The sequence below is a fragment of the Botryllus schlosseri genome, chromosome 9 (assembly GCF_051294905.1).
Source record: "Botryllus schlosseri isolate E-star chromosome 9, Bs_hap1, whole genome shotgun sequence".
Lineage (NCBI taxonomy): Eukaryota > Metazoa > Chordata > Ascidiacea > Stolidobranchia > Styelidae > Botryllus > Botryllus schlosseri.
This window is the reverse complement of record NC_137244.1, coordinates 7,785,855-7,808,054: the sequence shown is the minus strand read 5'-3', so window position 1 is coordinate 7,808,054 and position 22,200 is coordinate 7,785,855. Positions and strand designations below refer to the sequence as shown.

The 22,200-nt window shown below is 39.6% G+C and overlaps 1 protein-coding gene across 1 annotated transcript in view; it reads left to right on the top strand.

Annotated features, from left to right (window-relative positions):
* Nucleotides 1-22,200, top strand: part of LOC145447139 (uncharacterized) — a 219,047-nt gene that overhangs the window by 182,894 nt on the left and 13,953 nt on the right. The window contains exons 14-16 of the mRNA XM_080325560.1: nt 20,490-20,621; nt 21,335-21,475; nt 21,531-21,665. Of these exons, the coding sequence (XP_080181686.1) occupies nt 20,490-20,621; nt 21,335-21,475; nt 21,531-21,665 (408 nt within the window). The remainder of the gene's footprint in view (nt 1-20,489; nt 20,622-21,334; nt 21,476-21,530; nt 21,666-22,200) is intronic.

The following is a 22,200-nucleotide window of genomic DNA, read 5'->3' as shown; positions in this document are numbered from 1 at the left end:
TCATTGATTGGTTGAATAAGCATCATTCGCGGACTACGTATATCGCTCGTGATGTTGTGTGATTGCGGGTCAAGCTCACAGCAGAGAGTCACTAAATATTCACAAACGGAAGGCTGGCTATTTCGAGAAATTTTTTGCAACAAAAAAGGAAGTAAAACTTTTAAGGTTTTAAGGGTGCATGCTCGTTTAGTGTTGATTTTTTATCCTGCCAGCGCCATGCATAGAGTGACCCGCAGCAGTTGAAATGCAATAAATTTGAACCAAAGATATTATAATGAAGTGCAAATTAATATTTACCGAAAAGGTTCACAGTGCAGAACCTACCAAGGTTCTGTTGTGAACGCGAACCTCGAAATTTCCGAGGTTCACACACAGAACGCGAACGTGAACCTCACGTTCACACCATCCCTAGTCGCTACCTCATTTCCGACTTGAAAATGTTAGGTGGCAAAGCTAAAAACTTGATAAGCTGATAACTAAAATAATTCAGCTTGCCCAAACTTACTCACGGCCTAGCAAGCTGATTACGTCCAACATCATCGCGATCCCGAATAAAGGCGAGACCCCAAGATTTGGAACCACCGTCTGTGACTGAAGCATCCAATCGGCCTTAACCAACTCTAGGAATATACCGTTAGCTTATAATTGCGACTGCGATCGCACTTCTTTCAGTAAATGATGGGTATTTATATTTATTTTGATAGCATCGTTTGGCGAGGGTGGTGCCTGGTGCCCATACTAATATCATTATAGGTTGCATTAACTCGGGTGCGGCGCGAAGAACAATTTTGAATAGCATAAATCTGCTTGAAAATAATATTGTTTATGTCGATTTACGAAAAACTTTTGAGCCTGCTTCGAGCCTTCAAAATTCCGGACATTTAGGCATATTTTAGAAATTCCTCCCGGACGCAGATTTTTCAGTGAAATTCCGGACATGTCCGGGAAATTCCGGACGTATGGCAACCCTAGTATATGCTCATTGGCATATTGCTATAATCGAGCCTATAGCAATCGAGTATCCGATCAACTGATTGATGTGGTATAAATACAGATCATTTCAGTCACTTATTGAAAAGTGCGGATTAAATTGACAGACATAAAATTATGTCGTGAGACACGTAGACACGTTCTATTTGATCAATCTAAGGTCCATCCCTGACCTGATCGAATCCCATATTTGTAATAACCTTATCCCTGCATGAGTTGTCACACAAATAAACTTGAACATAGCCGAGCATGTTAGATCTGTTTTAGCGGCCGTAATTTGCGTGAGAGAACATGCCATGACATTTTCTAAAACGGGTGTTCGAGTAAACAAAAGATTAGTATCTCATTTCCATAGCAAAACTATCATTTTCATCTCATGATGCGGTCGAATGCTCATGCTGTCGAAAATTTATACCTTCTGGGATGCATCAATATGCATTGTACATGAAGCTCTCTGCACCATCCGCATAGCTCAATTTGTAGCTTTTGAAAATCCATGCGAACGTATTATGACCGTTTTCAAAACTACTTACCTACTTAAGTAGATTTAAAGCCAGCAAATTCTACTTCTACTTCAAGTAGTTTTAGGTTGCTCATGGAAAAAGTACTTCTACTCGTACTTGAGTAGATTTTTGCGTCGCTACTTCTACTTCTACTTGAGTAGCTTTCTTGACTACTTTGACCGCCTCTGCGTGTACCACTCAAATCTGACTGCTAGATTTGCTGGACAATTTTTAAAGAGCAAATAATATTTTTCATGTTTTTTTGTCTAGAAAGTTTCAACGGTAGTCTGGTAAAACAGGGTCGAACGCTCAAAAGTCAAGAAACCCCTTTCTTTCCGTGTTAGGACAAGCCATGTGCTGCCAGATTACCGATACGATAGTTACAAACCTTTTGCCAATGGGGTGTGAAGAGAATCAAGCTATCCGATATATCCGATATATTTTTACTACATATCTGTTTCACGCAAATCACGACGAAAATTCTGGACTTTACTGAAATTTTGTGCAAATTAAATTCTTGCTAATACTTTTTTGAAAACGGCTCCCAAACTTCCCCGTCTCTCTTTCGCTCTCTCACCGGAGGAAAATAATACTTCTACTTGACACATTGTAGAAAGGGTTGTTGTGGTTGGCTCTATCCTGCGCAAAAACAGCGATTACGATAATGTCATATCATAACAGGCTCAATCGTCACAATAACTGAATTTGCTATGGCTAGGGCGATTGTTTTGACCTAAAAAACGAAGATTTTTACCTAAAAATCAAAATTTTGACATATTTTTTACCTTAAAAAACTTAATTTTGACCAAATTTTGACCTAATGTATAAAATTAGGTGTTTTTTCACATAATGTTAAAATTGTGCTACTTATCTTCATTTCTGGTTGGAACTGGCTGTTCTTACGAAGTAGTTTGGCCCTAAAAGTCTTTTTGACTCAAAAACTGACAAATTCTTACATAAAAAAAGTTTATTTTGACGAAATCTGTCCCTATGAAGAATTGTAGTAGTTACATCACGTATTATGATTGAAATAATTATAATTTGTTGTAGTACAATGAAAGATACTTTTCTACATTCTCGATGAAAAGTGTTTTTTATTTTGTTTTTGGGGTATTCATGGTGTTAGTCGACTACTATGGTCATTTACACCAGGCCGATATTCTTCTTATTTTTCCATAACTGCCGACTTATAGCACGACCCACCTCCAGGCTTTTGTAAGACACCGCTGAAGCGGATGAGGTGGCGAGGAGGAGCCTAGGTAAACCCCCAACACTTTGGTATCGGAATTCGGATGTCGACCTCGATGAAAAGTGTCTGTCCTTACTAAGTAACTTGCCAAGAATGGAGAAAGAACGTTCAACAGCAGCAGTTGTTGGCTGATAACACTGAACTTGTGCTGGTGACACACCGTGTTGCTTCAGTCTGACAATGGTGTCTACATCACAATTTTTCATCGTGCGCTTCTTAATATAAGAACCATGCAATGCACGCAGTCTTGCTTCAGTTAGGATATTGCGGTACGTTGAGCATAACACCATGTCAACCTATTAGTTTCATTTGAATGTTTTTGATTCACAATGAGCAGACAATGGGCCGTCTACAACGGTGGGCCTATAAAGTAGACTACAAGCTGTAAAATGTCAAATGATAAGCTCACCGACAGTGCAAAATCTACGATACAAACGAAATGCAGGTTGCAAAAAAATTTTCAACTTCGTAAACAATTTTGACATTTTTTGACCTAACCCTAGAATTTTGACAAAATTTTGACTTTTTTCGACCTGTCAAAAAAAATCGCCCTAGTTATAGCTTATTAATGATCGTACGATCATTTTTATTGTGAGCTGTTTTATTAATTTTATTTCTATATTTCACTTTTTAATTTTTTGCATGAGGCTAATTTACTCTCGGATTCCGTTATATATCTACGCTACACAGTTCCGTAAGAATAGCCTGGCCTGCTGTCGTAAAATATGTTTATAAGATAATACTGTGGCCTACTTGCCAGTCAAATCGTATGAATGTTGGTCTGGGGTAAGTGCCGGGCTGAAATACCTTTTGGATGTCAGTTCTAATCAGCACCATAACTGCCGCACCCCAAACCCCCCAATTGGGGGGGGCCCGAGCTCGAAGGGGGCCCCAAATTATTTCGTGAATTAGCATAAATTATAGAGTATGTTTTGAAAATTTATGCAATATTTTTCAAAAATTTTCGCGCTGCGCGTGATTTAAAGTTGCCAAAATTCTTGATTATTTGGTACTCTTCCCCCAAGAAAAAACACGCAAGATTTATAGAAATGGATATATCGGAGTTGGCCATTAATACGCCACTACGCACCAAGATATATAACGATTTAGGACTTATTACATGCGACTCCAAGAAGTGTGCCAGAACGATCGGCAGCACGAAAAGATTGGCCGAAACAGACTGCCCTTACGCAGACCGAAAACTTCGTTATATATACAAAATAATAGGTTTAATTGTCCATAGGCGCCTAAATGACTGGCGCCATATGTTGCTTCCTGTCTTGGCAATCTGAACCTCAGAAGACAAATACCATCCAGCAGGAAAAAAATATACGCCTGTGAAGAAATACCAATTTGAAATCGTGTGCGTATTTTAGTTTAGTACGTTTGAGCGATTCTATATTTTTGATATAGCAGACAGGAGGTCACGAAATAAAATCATGTAACGAAGTCATACCAACGGGTCCGTCCGAAGATGTTTAATTATTATTTACGGGCCCTACAGTTTCAGATAAATCTGATAACGTGAGCAGAGAGGACAAGATATTGATAGCAATATATTAGCAATTCCCGATCTTATTGACCGATTGTATCATGAATTATCGAAAATTTTCGCGCTTCGAGCTGGCTCACTAAACAGTGCAGCTAATTTCGTGGCAAAAGCGAACACTGTGATGAGGGGGTCGGTTTATCACCCTATGAGACCCCCCAACCCAAGTTTTTGTGGGGGGGGGCGAGGCTGACGAAGTGCTGTTTCGTTCCTGCCAACGGGTATACGCCCGAAGTTGTCTAATTATTATTGGGTGGTCCTACGTTTTAAAACATACCTCTCTCAGCTCTACCGGTAAATCTGATTATGTGAGCAGGGAGAGGATCAAAATTGATAGCAATATATATGTAATTCCCGATCATATTGCCTGATTCAATCATGATTTACTGAAATTTTTCGCGCTTTGCGCGTCTAGGCGGGAAAAGCTGATTCACCAAACGGCCCCCCAGAAGTTAGGTTTATCACCCTATGGGGGGCCCACGGCCAACGTTTTGGGGGGGGGGCTGACGAAGTGCTGTTACGGCCCTGGTTCTAATGGTATAACTCTAGCTAATATGAAATTCATCTGCTAGATCAGTGGTTCTCAACCTTTTTGTCTTCGCGCACCCCTTTTGAACCGTCACGGACCCCGTGGACATCCTACGTTTTACAGCAAATCAAGCTCAATTAACGTGTAACCGTCATACGTCTTGTGCAAATATTGATTGTAGGCTAGTCATAAACGACACCAAAACGCTTTTTTTTTTCAAAACAACATCATACAGTTTATGTAGAAATTGGGTAGACTTTTCTTTGAAAGCGATTTCTGTTGCAGTGTAACTGCATTTCTTGAAATACGTGGTTGTATCTCGAGAATCCGCGTCTTCGATTTGATATTAACGAGTGCTGAACTCGATTTCCGCCATTAAATGTGATGGCGAATATAATAATAACGAGGAACGCTTGCGACGAGACATTTGGATATGATCGCAACATATATGGCAACAAAATTGAGAAACTTATTAGTAGTAGTATAGATCGGTCGTGATGCGCCATTGTGGCTTATGGGCCCGCTGGTGATGCGCCGCGAAACTCGTGTTGGTGATGGTACCCTTTAGACCCCCCCCTTCCGCTCGTGATGCGCCATGTGTTCTTATGGGATCTCTGGTGACCCCACCCTTTCAGGTATAGGGTCCGCTGGTGATGCGCCGCGAAACTCGTGTTGGTGACTCCACCCTTTTCGAGTCCCTATCGCCGATGACCTGCCGTCTCGTCGGTGATACCACCCTTTCAGGTATATGTTGTGTCGATGACCTGCCTGATAACGTTACGGGTATAGGGATCTCTGGTGAAGTGGTGTTGAATATCAAGTATAGTAAACAGTGACGCCATTACTTAGCATGCATATTCAAAAATATTATGTATGACCGATTCGAGTTATTCCCAACGTTTACGGTGATTGCGACTTCAATATAGCTTTATTCTTATGGGCGCGGTGACATGGTAACGTAGCTGATATAGACGCAGCGACATGTCGTACTTTCAGCAAAAAGGTGCGAAATAGTTTGCTAAATCTAGGAATCAGTCGCATGGTAATGTTTTGGTAATTAGTTGTCACAGAGCCGGCGTAGACGGCGAATCCAATACCAACAATAGCCGCGTTCACAAACTAACACTTCAAATAGGTGTGAAATAGTTTGCAAAACCCCGCGATCGCTGACAAGATAATGCCTCGGACATAGCCATTTTTCGCGACTTGGTGTTACAGACATGCCGATCGCTCACGCGGTGAAATTTTAGTAAGCAGTTTGTCACAGAACATGATTTCACTCGTAAGATTTAATAAGTAACGAATAACAGAACCACCAGTGTCGGTAACTTGAATAGCGACAAATTGTCACTTATTTCTGCTCTAACCCTAATCCTTTGTGAAGTTAACTCTTATTCAAAAAGGTGTGAAATAATTTTAAAATCCTACGACCACTCACAGGGTAATGCTTCAGACATAGCGATCGCTCATGATTTGGTGTTACACACATACCGATCGCTCACAAGGTAATATTTCGGTAATTAGTTTGTCACAGAGCCGTCGCAGACGGTGATTCGAAAACCAACAATTTGACACTTTCTGGTTGTCGCTATATGTTTTGACACTTCGGAGTTGGCTTTAGTTGCATGATAAGAATCATGAGAATATTCAAGCAATGTGTCAATTTGTCAACTTGAAATGAAACTTACTACACAACTCAAGTTGTTTCGTATCTGAATGTGTTAATTCGGCCCAATAGATTGACAATTATAACTTCGGCCCAATAGATCAGTGGTTCCCAACCTTTTTTCACCCACGAACCATTTTGAGGTTTTATGCAGTGCTCGCGTACCACCTACTTAAGTTACGCGCGTTGCAGGCGGTCAAGAAACGTTTCCGTCACTTATGACGTCATAATCACGTATTTGACCTATTCTAGCCGTAATAGCAAATACTATTAAACTAGGCATTATCAGCCAGGGTTAATGGGATGCATGGAATAGTTTTCTCACCACCAATTGCAAGAAGAACAACATAATGAAATAACAGCAAACAAAAAACGTCAATTGTTTTAATGCTGCGATGGCTGCATTTGCTTATTTTCCACTAGCTCAGTGGTTCTCAAACTTTTTAGACACGTCTCCGTTTATGATAGTGCATGGAAAATTTATCGCCCCGCTTATCGTCATATCACAAAATGCAACCAGAATGCTAGCAATCCCAACGAATAATTTGAAGGCATAGAAGAATATGAGAGTTGATAAGAGAATTCTAAAATTTGCTATTAGGACTATACACAGAGTAGAAACGATGAATTGGAAGTAAATCGCGCGAAGCGCGAAAAAATTTGCAGTTGGCCGCAGCTTCGCGCCTCACCTCAAATGCTTTCACGCCCCCCAGTTGGAGAACCAGTGAACTTAGCTGGTCGATGCGTGGCATATGTTTGCTCACAGCGCATCGAAAGTCATGCATGAGCGCAAAAAGTCGGTCATCAGAGATGAAAATCTTTGGTCGCACTCCCACGTAGAAGGGAAAATTAGCAGCAGGGGAGTGAGAAACTAGAGTCAAGTATACAAGGAGGCCACGCTAAGCCTGAAGTTTATTGGAGAACAATCTTTGTGTTCAAACCCGCTTTAGCTAATAACTCCCTTCGGTCGAAAAAAACAGAATCTACTCGCGTACCACCTGGAAGACCTTCGCGTACCACTAGTGGTACGCGTACCACAGGTTGGGAACCACTGCAATAGATTGACAATTTAACATCAACGTCGTTACTGTCGGTATTCACAACAGAGAATTGAAACAATACACAGTGTGAAAATATCTCTTCGATATCAAAGCACTATCCCAAGTACACGATTAATACTCAACTCCGTTCACACTTTCTATAGAACGTGCTAAATGTAAAATGTCGCGAGGAGACTTTGATCATTACAAAAGTAAATTGGGCATATGTTTGCTAGACGCATCCAATTCAACTAGAAATGTCTAGTGCACAACACTCGTAATATCAAGGAAGTACTTGCTACACTTTAATTCACTAAACGTGTTTCGTATTGTTGTTCATTTGTAGTATTGATTGAAATTGTTTTTGAACCCTGAAATAATAATTACCGACCCGAAACCAAGCCGCTGAAAGTCGTTACCATCACAAAGAAACAATTTGTACGATGTTTGCCGAATGTGTCCTATAGTTAGGTGTACTAGAATTATTTGTGTAACACATACACCCACAAAGAAATCGGAAATTTTTCCCGTTGTCATTCGCTAAAGTAAATTCCATCACAATACTCTGTCACTTAAAGGCGTTACTTGTATGTGATTGAATTCCTAGCAATTAACTCACTAAACCGAACTCCAAAGAAATTTTACTCACTTGACGGATATCAAACAGCGTCGCTTAATCGGTCTATATCGTTTCTCTAAATGTAAATCATATCCACCCAGCAGAAAACAATTTTCACTCGCTTGGTAATGAAACCGAGGTGTGGGTCTTCATTCAATATTTTGTTTGTGTCAAAAACTTTGCAATAAGCACACTGGAGTGGTTGAGCTTTACATCATCAGTTTGTCATCTGTAAATCAAGCTTACATCCGATTTGTAACTGTATTGTTTACCTAACCGAGTTGTATGCACAGTTTGATATTTTGGCGTTTAATGATTGCTGAACATATCACCTCGAAATACTGCGTAGATCATAATTTCCATCATCGTGATATTCGAAGTACATTTGTTTCGAATTCAAAACAACCGGCTTTTCTATGACATGATAAATTTTTGACAAGTTATGCTGAGAAGATTGGTTGCATATCGCGAAAAATAATATACCACTCATATTAATACTGTTACTCCATTCATCGGTATTTTTTCCGTTGTCGATTTTCAAACGAGTAAAATTTATTACTTGAGTTGTTCCGCTTACTATATTTAAATGTAAACTCGCCCGTCTTTCAAAACCACAACAAACAATGTTAAAAAGTATGCAATAAAACACAACAAGTTTTACTTTTGTAGGACACTAATTATTATTCCATGCATCTCATTTCATACTAAGTGTATATGAAAGATATTCATGGTACACGAAAATATTCGCTCGATATTCCCATGCTACGAACCTGCACAATGATTGGTGGTGCTTTCAAACTGTTTCGATGTCACAAAAACTTTATTGTCTGAATGGTTGTTCATGGATCTTAATAATCAAATAGTTCGACACAGAACTAGTACTAACAGAAATATCAGAGTTGTTTACACAAAAGTTTGTATGTGTACAGTATGCGAATACCATGTGTAAGTCCAGCACAATTGTGGTATCCATCCGAGTTTAGTTAACACGATTTACGACACCGAGGTCGCGTCATCTTTCGTAAAACAACAAACCAACCAAGCCTTCAGGATATGTCCATGTCATAGCAATAAATCAGCTACTCCAACAACAGAGTACATATGTTTTCTAGTTACGGCCCTTACATCTTACACACAAATCAATCTACTTTGCTAACGAAAAGTGCTGAGTCATCACATGATTGTCCTCACAACAATACAACTAAAACATACTATCATACAAATGGTCGTTATAGTTTGCACACCAACGATACATCGTACAAGTAACAAGTCTCGAGAATCCCGTTATTGAAAAAACGTGAAAGTATTTCCCCTGCACCAAGTCGTTATGTTGACGAAAGCGTATATTGTAATATCATGATCGATTTGCATTCGCTGGTCACAAACTGTCACTACTCTAAATAATTATTTTTCACTCAAACACAAAAGCATACTTGTCACCATTCGTTTTCATCAAGCACGAGTTCAAGAAACTTACTTACTACGACATGAATTGTTATTTTTATGTTGTGTAAATAAATAATAATTAATTTTAGTAACACTATATCAACATCATCGAGTTGTGCGAATATATTTACATGTAGTCTTGTGGTTTTAATCGAAGCACACAGCGTGTTCTAATGTAGAGTCATCTCTATTGTACAGCAACTAGGTAATCGAAATGTATGCATTAACATTTAAACAACGATCTTGCTTCGTCACGCGAAAAATATCTTTACTGTCGCGACACTCTGATACTCTGCACAAGATGTGTAAATCCGTTTCACACTCATAATAATGCACTAACGGGATACCAACGTCAAGCGACAACGTTTAACAACATCACTGACTCCGAACATACGATACCTACCCAAGTAGAATTACCATTTTCACTTGGAGGTCAGCCGTTACCTGAGTAAAAATACCATTGTCCTTTGGAGATTTATCGTTTACTCAGAGTAACAATACATTTTCACTTTGGGTTCTATCCTTTCCTAGAGTAACAAACCCTTTTTTCGTTTGCAAATCTATTTTTTCCCTACAGCAACAAACCATTTTCACTTGGAAAAATACTTTTACCTAGAGTAACTCATCATTTTCTTTTGGAAATATATTTTCTTCCTGGGTAACAAACCCTTTTCGTTTGGAAAACTATCATTTACCTGAGTACCAATACCGTTTTCACATGGAAATCTATCTTTTCCCTGGGTCTCAATACCATTTTCGTTTTGAAAACTGACAACCACACCCGACAATTTGATATTTTTGTATATTGTTACAACGGACAGTGACAAAATATACACCAACAACGACTCCGATACATGTGTGTAATCGCATATTCACTTGTGCTGGTGCATCCCGTCAAAATCATCGGTTACCCACATGCAATGTGCTCTTGTATATCGAAATGCATGTTCTGGAAATTGGACAATAGGTTTCGATAGGCCTGTGATGTCCGGGTTCGTGCTTTGGATTGTCCAGAGTCAAAATGTCTGAATTAAACACCCCCTCGACGATGGTTGGTACGTGGATAACGGTGTTCGGAAAACGGTTGGATTTATGTCACCCATCGCGATAACAATTCCGGGTCGAGTTTTCTCCCACATGTCTACTATATTGTGTCTTTATTGGTCAATGTATGTCGCTACATTCAGTTTGAAATCGGAAACACTGATAAAGTATGTAACCGGATCCGGATATCAACTCTGAATCGATAAACCAACGAACAATATTCAAGTAAACATGTTACACCCTGTGTTTCCACGAAAAAATACCATCCACACATACGTCGCGATTGTTTGCCCACACAAGTATATGCGTAAATGGAGGTGTATGACATTGCATGCAATGTGTTGGTATACAAACATCGGGTATACAAACATCGTACTCTGTTGTTGGAGTAGCTGATTTATTGCTATGACATGGACATATCCTGAAGGCTTGGTTGGTTTGTTGTTTTACGAAAGATGACGCGACCGCGGTGTCGTAAATCGTGTTAACTAAACTCGGATGGATACCACAATTGTGCTGGACTTACACATGGTATTCGCATACTGTACACATACAAACTTTTGTGTAAAGAACTCTGATATTTCTGTTAGTACTAGTTCTGTGTCGAACTATTTGATTATTAAGATCCATGAACAACCATTCAGACAATAAAGTTTTTGTGACATCGACACAGTTTGAAAGCACCACCAATCATTGTGCAGGTTCGTAGCATGGGAATATCGAGCGAATATTTTCGTGTACCATGAATATCTTTCATATACACTTAGTATGAAATGAGATGCATGGAATAATAATTAGTGTCCTACAAAAGTAAAACTTGTTGTGTTTTATTGCATACTTTTTAACATTGTTTGTTGTGGTTTTGAAAGACGGGCGAGTTTACATTTAAATATAGTAAGCGGAACAACTCAAGTAATAAATTTTACTCGTTTGAAAATCGACAACGGAAAAAATACCGATGAATGGAGTAACAGTATTAATATGAGTGTTATATTATTTTTCGCGATATGCAACCAATCTTCTCAGCATAACTTGTCAAAAATTTATCATGTCATAGAAAAGCCGGTTGTTTTGAATTCGAAACAAATGTACTTCGAATATCACGATGATGGAAATTATGATCTACGCAGTATTTCGAGGTGATATGTTCAGCAATCATTAAACGCCAAAATATCAAACTGTGCATACAACTCGGTTAGGTAAACACTACAGTTACAAATCGGATGTAAGCTTGATTTACAGATGACAAACTGATGATGTAAAGCTCAACCACTCCAGTGTGTTTATTGCAAAGTTTTTGACACAAACAAAATATTGAATGAAGACCCACACCTCGGTTTCATTACCAAGCGAGTGAAAATTGTTTTCTGCTGGGTGGATATGATTTACATTTAGAGAAACGATATAGACCGATTAAGCGACGCTGTTTCATATCCGTCAAGTGAGTAAAATTTCTTTGGAGTTCGGTTTAGTGAGTTAATTGCGAGGAATTCAATCACATACAAGAAACGCCTTTAAGTGACAGAGTATTGTGATGGCATTTACTTTAGCGAATGACAACGGGAAAAATTTCCGATTTCTTTGTCGGTGTATGTGTTACACAAATAATTCTAGTACACCCAACTATAGGACACATTCGGCAAACATCGTACAAATTGTTTCTTTGTGATGGTAACGACTTTCAGCGGCTTGGTTTCGTGTCGGTAATTATTATTTCATGGTTCAAAAACAATTTCAATCAATACTACAAATGAACAACAATACGAAACACGTTTAGTGAATTAAAGTGTAGCAAGTACTTCCTTGATATTACGAGTGTTGTGCACTAGACATTTCTAGTTGAATTGGATGCGCCTAGCAAACATATGCCCAATTTACTTTTGTAATGATCAAAGTCTCCTCGCGACATTTTACATTTAGCACGTTCTATAGAAAGTGTGAACGGAGTTGAGTATTAATCGTGTACTTGGGATAGTGCTTTGATATCGAAGAGATATTTTCACACTGTGTATTGTTTCAATTCTCTATTGTGAATACCGACAGTAACGACGTTGATGTTAAATTCTCACTCTTGGTCATTGTAAGCGAATCCTAAACATCGCAACAGTCGGTATGGAAATCGAACGCATGCGTACTTTTAGATAGGTGACACTAACAAGTTTATTACACACGTGAGATACTCAGAAACGTCGATTTGTGATTGTGTTAGCTTGATCCATCCTCTATACCCGGTGACACCAAGATTTCTTAACTTTGGTTACAACTCATTCGAAGCGAATTGTCGCGTGTAATCTAAAAAGCGTAAGTCGAAGAGGAATGATTTGACTTTAATCAACTAAAAAGTCCTTTTGTTTTGGTGTTTGGTTTAATACAATTTGTATGACTCTAACGAATCCGATTCCAAAAGTGCAATGTTACATTTAACGAAAAGTTTGATGACTTGCATTCTGATATTGATAGATGTACCGAGTAATATGACTAGTTTATAAAACCTCGGTAATGTGTTTTGTCATGTCTGTGTTCAACAAATATGTGATTTGTTTCAAGTCTTACCATTCGATATAAACTTTCGCAGTCGGTGTAAGAGAAAATTTGTTGAAGTAACAATACCCACGAGTTCAATAATATTCTCCATCGATGCATTCGAATAATCCGTCAGCTACAAGCGGATTTAAACTTGATGCTGTTTTGTGGTTAACTCAAGTCATGGTCGAGTTTGTGTTGATTTCAGGAATGATCATGACGAGTTGGCTGGGTAAATTAGGTAATGTGGTAGTAACTATGACCGTAAAGAGTTGCTGACATTCAAATATCTTTTACGCTGCCATATATGGATTCACTTGTGATAATTTAATTCTCAGGCATTGTTCAGACATTCAAATCTCGTATACTAAAAATATAATATGTTTATGTCAAGTCGTATATGCACCGAGTAGTAATTACTTTGTGTTATAGAATAGTAACTACTTTTACAGCTGAATAAAAATTATCGGTCATATGAATACGACCAGGATGGATTAATTCAAGTTTGCTAGTTGTACTGATATAATCAAGTAAGTGAAAACTAGATTTTTAACACCGGTTAATGTTGTGAATAATTCTTTTGAGTATGGTAAGATGTTAAAATGTCTCTTTGACAAACGGAAAGCCGGATCGCGAATAGAGTTGTAATGTTTCATTACTTGTTTCAAATCAATGGGCGTATAATTTCGAAATGTGACTGGGTGAAAGTTGGTAGTTATAATTGTCAATCTATTGGGCCGAATTAACACATTCAGATACGAAACAACTTGAGTTGTGAAGTAAGTTTCATTTCAAGTTGACAAATTGACACATTGCTTGAATATTCTCATGATTCTTATCATGCAACTAAAGCCAACTCCGAAGTGTCAAAACATATAGCGACAACCAGAAAGTGTCAAATTGTTGGTTTTCGAATCACCGTCTGCGACGGCTCTGTGACAAACTAATTGCCGAAATATTACCTTGTGAGCGATCGGTATGTGTGTAACACCAAATCATGAGCGATCGCTATGTCTGAAGCATTACCCTGTGAGTGGTCGTAGGATTTTAAAATTATTTCACACCTTTTTGAATAAGAGTTAACTTCACAAAGGATTAGGGTTAGAGCAGAAATAAGTGACAATTTGTCGCTATTCAAGTTACCGACACTGGTGGTTCTGTTATTCGTTACTTATTAAATCTTACGAGTGAAATCATGTTCTGTGACAAACTGCTTACTAAAATTTCACCGCGTGAGCGATCGGCATGTCTGTAACACCAAGTCGCGAAAAATGGCTATGTCTGAGGCATTATCTTGTCAGCGATCGCGGGGTTTTGCAAACTATTTCACACCTATTTGAAGTGTTAGTTTGTGAACGCGGCTATTGTTGGTATTGGATTCGCCGTCTACGCCGGCTCTGTGACAACTAATTACCAAAACATTACCATGCGACTGATTCCTAGATTTAGCAAACTTTTTCGCACCTTTTTGCTGAAAGTACGAGATGTCGCTGCGTCTATATCAGCTACGTTACCATGTCACCGCGCCCATAAGAATAACGCTATATTGAAGTCGCAATCACCGTAAACGTTGGGAATAACTCGAATCGGTCATACATAATATTTTTGAATATGCATGCTAAGTAATGGCGTCACTGTTTACTATACTTGATATTCAACACCACATCACCAGAGATCCCTATACCCAGAGTTGCCATACCGTCCTTATTTCTAAGATTTTTCCTTAGTTTGAAGGGCCAAGTCTTAGAAAACTCAACTGTCCTTAGTTCCAAGAAATGTCCTTATTTTCGACTTGCGTCCTTATTTTGTCTTATTTTCAACCACTACAGAACTTTGATCGTTTCCCCTGGTATTTGTGTTGCATAATATTCATAAATTATGCTTTTGCGTCGAGATTTTATGACTTCATAAAGGAAAGTAACTCTCGTGACGTACACATCATAAAATGTGACTTATAAGTGGTGAGATAGCTTGGGCCGTGAGTGTTTTCGTCTGTACCTAGTGTTTTCGTCTGTACCAAGCTACCACGGCGGACGTCATTTTAGCAGTAAACAGCAGTACCAGGTTCCTGCTGTTTGGTCTGCAGCAGAATAAGCTCAAGCTGTGGAGAAGGCAGCATTTATTGCGTAGTGAAAAAAGGCGCAGTGCAGTCGACACATTGGTTAAAAAGCAGTAAAGCTATTAATAATTGATAAATTTTTCTAAATTATATTGCACTTGCGCTCATAGTTTTAGCCACTAATTAGGTTAAATCTTATTAGTTAAAATGAGCAGGCGTAAAAACGTTTTTCGTGACGATTATGAGAGAGAATTCAAAGGTATCTAAAGAAGTTTGAAGGGCGAGTGTTTCGCACATAGCAATATCTGCAATTGTGACATTAGCCCGGAGGCCATAGGAAAGACCGCTATCTCAACTCACATTGACACCCCAAAACACAGGAAGTGTGTCATAATGATTAATTTGAACCAGTCGATGAATAATTTTTCCACAAGTCGATCAGCACCAACGACCGCAGACGACGAGGCAGCTGCTGCAGAGGGTACCTGGGCATTCCATACCGTCAAACACCAGCAATCATTCCTCACCAATGATTGCATATCGCAATTGTTCAAAGCAATATTCCCCGATTCCAACATCGCAAATAAGTTTTATTCGGCCAGGACCAAGATTACAAGTATTGTTACTCGAGTTCTTGCTCCATACACTCATAAATGATTTTGTCTAAACATGGTGTACGGCCTTTTTCCATCTTGGTTGACGCCTCTAATCACAACGTGGTGGAGAAGTTTGGTTTATCACCCTATGAGGGGGGGGGGCAAGACTAATGTTTTTTTGGGAAGGGGGGCTGACGAAGTGCTGATTCGGCCCTGAGTAAAGGTAAATCTAGACATGAGCTCTCGTGAGATCCATGAAGCACTTTCTATTAACAAGGGGTTGCTGGATCAGATTGTTTCTGGCGAAAAGTATGGAATGTGGTATGCCACGGCTCGTATAAATACGGAGTATGTTCAAAAACGTGTTTTCATGCTACTCTAATTTTTCGACTGTCCTTATTTTTGGGTCTATGTCGATGGCAACCCTGCCTATACCCGTAACGTTATCAGGCAGGTCATCGACACAACATATACCTGAAAGGGTGGTATCACCGACGAGACGGCAGGTCATCGGCGACAGGGACTCGAAAAGGGTGGAGTCACCAACACGAGTTTCGCGGCGCATCACCAGCGGGCCCTATACCTGAAAGGGTGGGGTCACCAGAGATCCCATAAGAACACATGGCGCATCACGAGCGGAAGGGGGGGGTCTAAAGGGTACCATCACCAACACGAGTTTCGCGGCGCATCACCAGCGGGTCCATAAGCCACAATGGCGCATCACGACCGATCTATACTACTACTCCTATTTTTCAATGAACATACGACGTCCAGCCTAGTCGTGTCTATCAAGAAACACATATTTATAAGTTATTCCAGAATATTGGTTATGTATATCACAGGAGAAAATGGGTTTGCAAACATTTCGAAGTCATCTGGATTGCCCTGCGCGACTAGGACTTTTATATTTTACCATAAACCCTAACAAAATGTGCATTCTGTTGATGTGAGTACTGGAGTTTTAGCAGCGATGAAGTGATACTGCCTCGTGATTTCCCTAATTTAAAGAAATACAAATTAGGTTATTACCCATTTTGCAAATTTAGAGGCTTCGCGGACCCCCGGTTGAGAATCGCCGAGCTAGATACTCATTACTTGAATAATGAGTGTCAAACATACGACCCGTCAGACGAATTAATCCGACCCGCGACGTAATTCTAAGTAAATGGAATATGGCCTGCGTTATTATCCAACACATTTGAAATGAATAACTGATTGGTGATGCAGAACTTGAACACGGCTTTTAACGGCAAATTCATATTTATTGACTTGGAAGAACTTCTCGCGTGCCTCTTATCAAAAGAAACCGGCACGATAAAGGATACGGAACAGAGATGGATTCAAAACCAAATGGCGAATTGTGACGCAATAATGAAAATTTATAAATAACATGAATGGAAATTCAACCTTAGCAACAATGCAACAGTCAACTTGAAAAAAGTAGTACGCATGAGGTATAAAATACACATACAGCGAGACAATGCAGCAATACAGAAAAAAAAATTGAACAAAAACACTGACGAAACACAGCTAAGCAACGACTAGTGTGAGATTGTAAGATTACACAAAAATTCTTTCTGGCGACAAAGGACCTGGTTGTTTAGTTTGATAAAAGTGGATTCCAAAGCAGTCAAATGAAATAAGGATCTACCCTTGGGTATTTGGGTATCACGTTTGACAAATTGCTCAACTATAAGCAACATATCGATACGATTTCCAAAAAGTGCTCCAACAAACTGAATCTAATCAGAGTCGTGACTGCGGATGGTACCGCATGGGAAGCGAGTAAAAAACCATTGCTGCAGCTTGTCAGGGCGCTGATACGCTCACTGATTGACTATAGGTTACCAGCATATTACTTCGCCCCAAAAAAGTATCGGGACAAGTTACGCACCATACGAAATCAAGCTCTCTGCCTCTGCTGCGGAGCAATGCGCAGCACCCCCATTTGTGCACTGGAAGCATCATGTAACGAACTTCCTCTCCATCTACGCCACAAACAGCTTAGCCTTAACTATCGCTGCCACCTTAGACGTTACCAGGCTCACGAATACCCAACATTAGGAGTGCTTGAAGACTATTGGCAGGAGATATATAGCCTCATGAACCCAAAATTCATTACTTTTCACATCGCCACTAATGTCGAGTCTCTGAATAACCTTGTCCTGGAAAGAAAAACTCTTCCAGATTTGCCTCCATGGCTGATGCAATCACCTAACATTGATTGAGACCTTGCAAAAATCGTTAAAAAAGATATCGCACCTCTGTCACATAAACCCATAGTCATGGACCTCATATTCTAACGATATAACGATGCCACTGAAATATACACTGACGGCTCTAAATCAGCAGAGGGAGCCGGTTTTGCATTTACCATCCCGTCGCTGATGATAAACTTTTCCCAGCCGTGTTCTACCGATTTACTCCTTTATCCTCAAATAACGCCTTATGTTGTTGAATTTGTGTTATCGTGCAACCGCAATTTGTAACTTGAGTTTATCATGCTATTCTGATAATTGATTCATGCCATTCTGATAATTGATTTGTTTTCTTGTGCAACCGCCTTACCCCGTGTTCTTGGTCTACCCTCGTGTTCTTGTGATACCGCCTGTTATGATCTGAGTGCATCCCATTTATTCCGTTTCCGCCATTAATCATGTACAATGTTATTGGTTGTGGCGCAAAAGGCCGTCAGGCGATAAGCGCCATTATTTATGTTTAATAAACAACAAAAACAACAACAAGCCTAAAGTCAATCTTCTCCGTAGAAGCACAAGTCATTCTCCATGCTCTAAAATGGAGCTGCCAGAATGGCTCATACCATCAAACATATCTGATTCTCTCGGACAGCCTGAGCGTACTATCCGCTATGACCAACTTGCAGGCACAGCAAACGCAGAATGTTATATTTGAATGTGGTCGCTTGCTGAATCGAGCGGTTCAGAAAGGCGCCATCGTTGTCCTGGCCTGGGTACCGGGGCATGCTGATATCGGTGGTAATGAGTTAACCGATAAATTGGCTTGGCAAGCTGCCAGGACCGATATCGAAAATACCCCTCAGACGCTTCCAGACGAAATTAGCCACGCTGAGGCGAAAGCCAAGGTACGTCAATACTGTAAGTAGAGCGACCTGGAACGCCGAATATCAACGAAATGAGCGAGGAGGCCACTGTCGAAATTTCCCTAGATCATTGACTGATGGCCACTTTCGATCGATGCATCGACATAGGCTTTACGAACGATTAATATTTCGGCTTCGTTCAGGCCATTGCCGCCTCAAAGCGCATTTATATAAAATTGGATGTAGCGACACCGACCTATGCGACCAATGTACAGTACCTGAAACAGTCGAGCATTTTTTGCTGCACTGCAATCGATATGATTTTCATCGGAACTTTTCATTAGACAGGGCGCGCGAGATCAAAATCACTGCAACACTCGAAAATTTACTGACCATCCCCGAAATGTTATCCTATGTTGCAGAATTTGTTCTATCTTGTGGTACTTACTTGTAAATCGGTTTTTGCCCACATTCTGGTATATCGATCGCTCATTCTAGTCCGCGACGCACCTGGCCTCACAGGCGAAAAGCGTCACTCAACTTCTCATCAATAATAATAATAATACCCTTGGATAAAACAGAAAACATGTCGTCTGAATAGTTCAAGGTGCAATCCGGGTTGTCGATCAAATGCTGGCCAATTGAAGAACTGCATGCCAAAACTTGGCAATACGATTTAGATTTCGATGCTCGTTTACGTTGCTGAGTGAAATTTTCCGAATGGAGAGACTGCGATGCTGATCTTATCTGCTTAGGAACGTGCTTTTGAGATTTTTAGTTAGAGATACATTTACAAACCCGCAAATATTACCTCAGGACAGCAAATGATGATCATGTCCAAATGTTCATAAGCTGCATTACAACTATCCAACGGCAGTGTTCCGTTTTCACTCTAGTCACCTTTAGATCCAAGTTAGTGACATTGACACGAAATTCCGCGAAGGCAAAAGCGCTGTGCAACAGTTATTAGCTTTCTATAACAATGAACCAGGCATAGCTATTCACGAAGATGAAATCGCCAATGCGAAACCGGTGCTTGTAAGTTAAATGAATAATATAAGAGGTACACAAAGAATATAATCTAAATATCTGTGGTCGCACTGCCGTATAACTTCCAACTCAATAGGTCTGGGGCCCCAAGAAAACAAGAGAAACCATGACTGCTGATGCAATTATAATAAATCAAATTGCAACATCCGGTTAGCTTAACCGGTAAATCTCTTGTATTCCAAAACGCATGCCAACGGAGGACAACGCCGCATCACGACTTGAAACAAAGGCGGTGTAGAAATATGCCAAGTGAAATAGTCGTTAGGGTCACTGCTTCAGCGGTTAATAACTATATTCAACCACCCAATCATCGTAATTTGGCGACTACGCTGTTTGCGAATGAAGGGGTTTCTAGAATTAAACCCCTGTGATCCGTGATATAATTATTAGGCATAGGTTTGATTATATCGCCTTTCGATAATGTTTTCGAGCCATTTGCCTGATCTGGCACGCATGCGATCAAAAGATTTGTATCCGCCACCAACACCTAAGATGAGTGCGACACCCTTGATTTAAATTGTTTGCGGATTCTATTATTTCGGTCCATTATTGGATATTTTTCTAGATTGTCATCCATATGCTTCTTGCATCAACGTTCCTGGGAGTTATTATTGCGAATGCAATAACGGAAGCTATGGAAATGGTTCTTACTGTGACTGCGATGCAGGATTCGTTCGACGAAGCGGAATGTGTCTCCGTGAGTTTAGCTTTAGTTGGTTACATTCCCATCTTAGTGGATACTTTATCGAGAAGTCAAATACCATTGATTAATTGACTGGCACAGATTGAGATACATTACATGTAGGGCTCGGGGATTCGTGTGAAGATTGTGGTATTTAGCAAAAATCGCGTTCATCGAAGCCACGTACAAATTAGACACGCATTTTTAAAACACAGTGATCTTTTAGATCCAGGGATGTTCGACCTTTTTCATAGAGAAAGTTGAAATTATTGGTAGTTCTGCAGAACGTCTCAACCACCAACTTAAAAGCAACAATGCTAGGCAAACTAGCGTAGGCATCAGAAAAATGAAATGTTTGACTCACACTATAGTCGAGATGACGAACCCTTTTTTCCGGACATACCTTTCCGATTAGGTTACTTCCCCTCCCTGCATTATCGAGATTTTTTCATTTGTGCATCTGACGCGTTTGGTCTTTCACACCCCACTTGCGGCGATCAGCATCAAGGAACGGCGTGTCCAATGCCGATTTAATAGTAACAGTCATCCAACTACTGAACTGAAATAAGTGAACTCAGGAATGAACGACCTGTCATAATAAAAATATCTTAACAATGCCTTCAACATCACACCGATATACTAGTTCCATGTCACTGTCACTAGTCACTGTACGTTTAAGTCTGTTTTAAGCACTTCAAAATCTTTATAATACCCCGTTTTCTTTACAGCCGATTGCTCGATACAGCAGTCTCAATCTGATATAGATTCATTTATCAATTGTTCGGTAGTTGATTCACAAATAAGGGGGATCATATCAAATTACGAGGGAAATATAACATCCATACCAGCTTGCGGTGACATACCAGCAGGTAACCTTACAGAACTAATTTGTATTGCGGAAATATTTGTAATTTTTCTATTTAGAGCGAAAGTTCTTCACTATCATTATCAATGATACGGGCACCAATGTAACGGATCTTATACCGGGATCAATATATTGTATAGTTTTATATGATGCTTCTACAAACGTCGTAATCAGCAATGAAACGATTCTTGTCCGTGAGTGTATCTTCTATTTAGATCTTTGTGTTCTATGTGTTGGAGGCGAGTCAAACCGGAGAATAATAAATGTTGCCGAGACAATACAACTTGCGCAAACATATCGTATTCATCTGATATTTGAAATATAATTTGCCGTTAGCAACATATATACATATGTAGACTCAAAAATTTCACATTACAAGGATCTACTGGGTGGACAAAGTGTGATTTAATTTCGCAGATCGATCAGCGTTGTAGCAGGCATCGATGTGTCTTTTCGCAATTATTTTCTGAGTCGCTTTTCAGTCTCTTCATACGCGAGAAAATGCTCCCGCACATGGGTATGTTACCGAACAGGGTGCACATTTTCAGCGAAAATCTATCGGGCAGGGGAACTGATCTTGGCTAATAGCATCCACAAGTTGGGTTGCATTTAAAGCAAATGGTTGTTTAAAACACTTTGTTTAAAACATGTTTTAAAGCCCTTTAAAAGAAATTCTGTTTTTTTCAAGTTGTATAATTATGCTATGATTGTGTAAATGCTTTCCAAAAA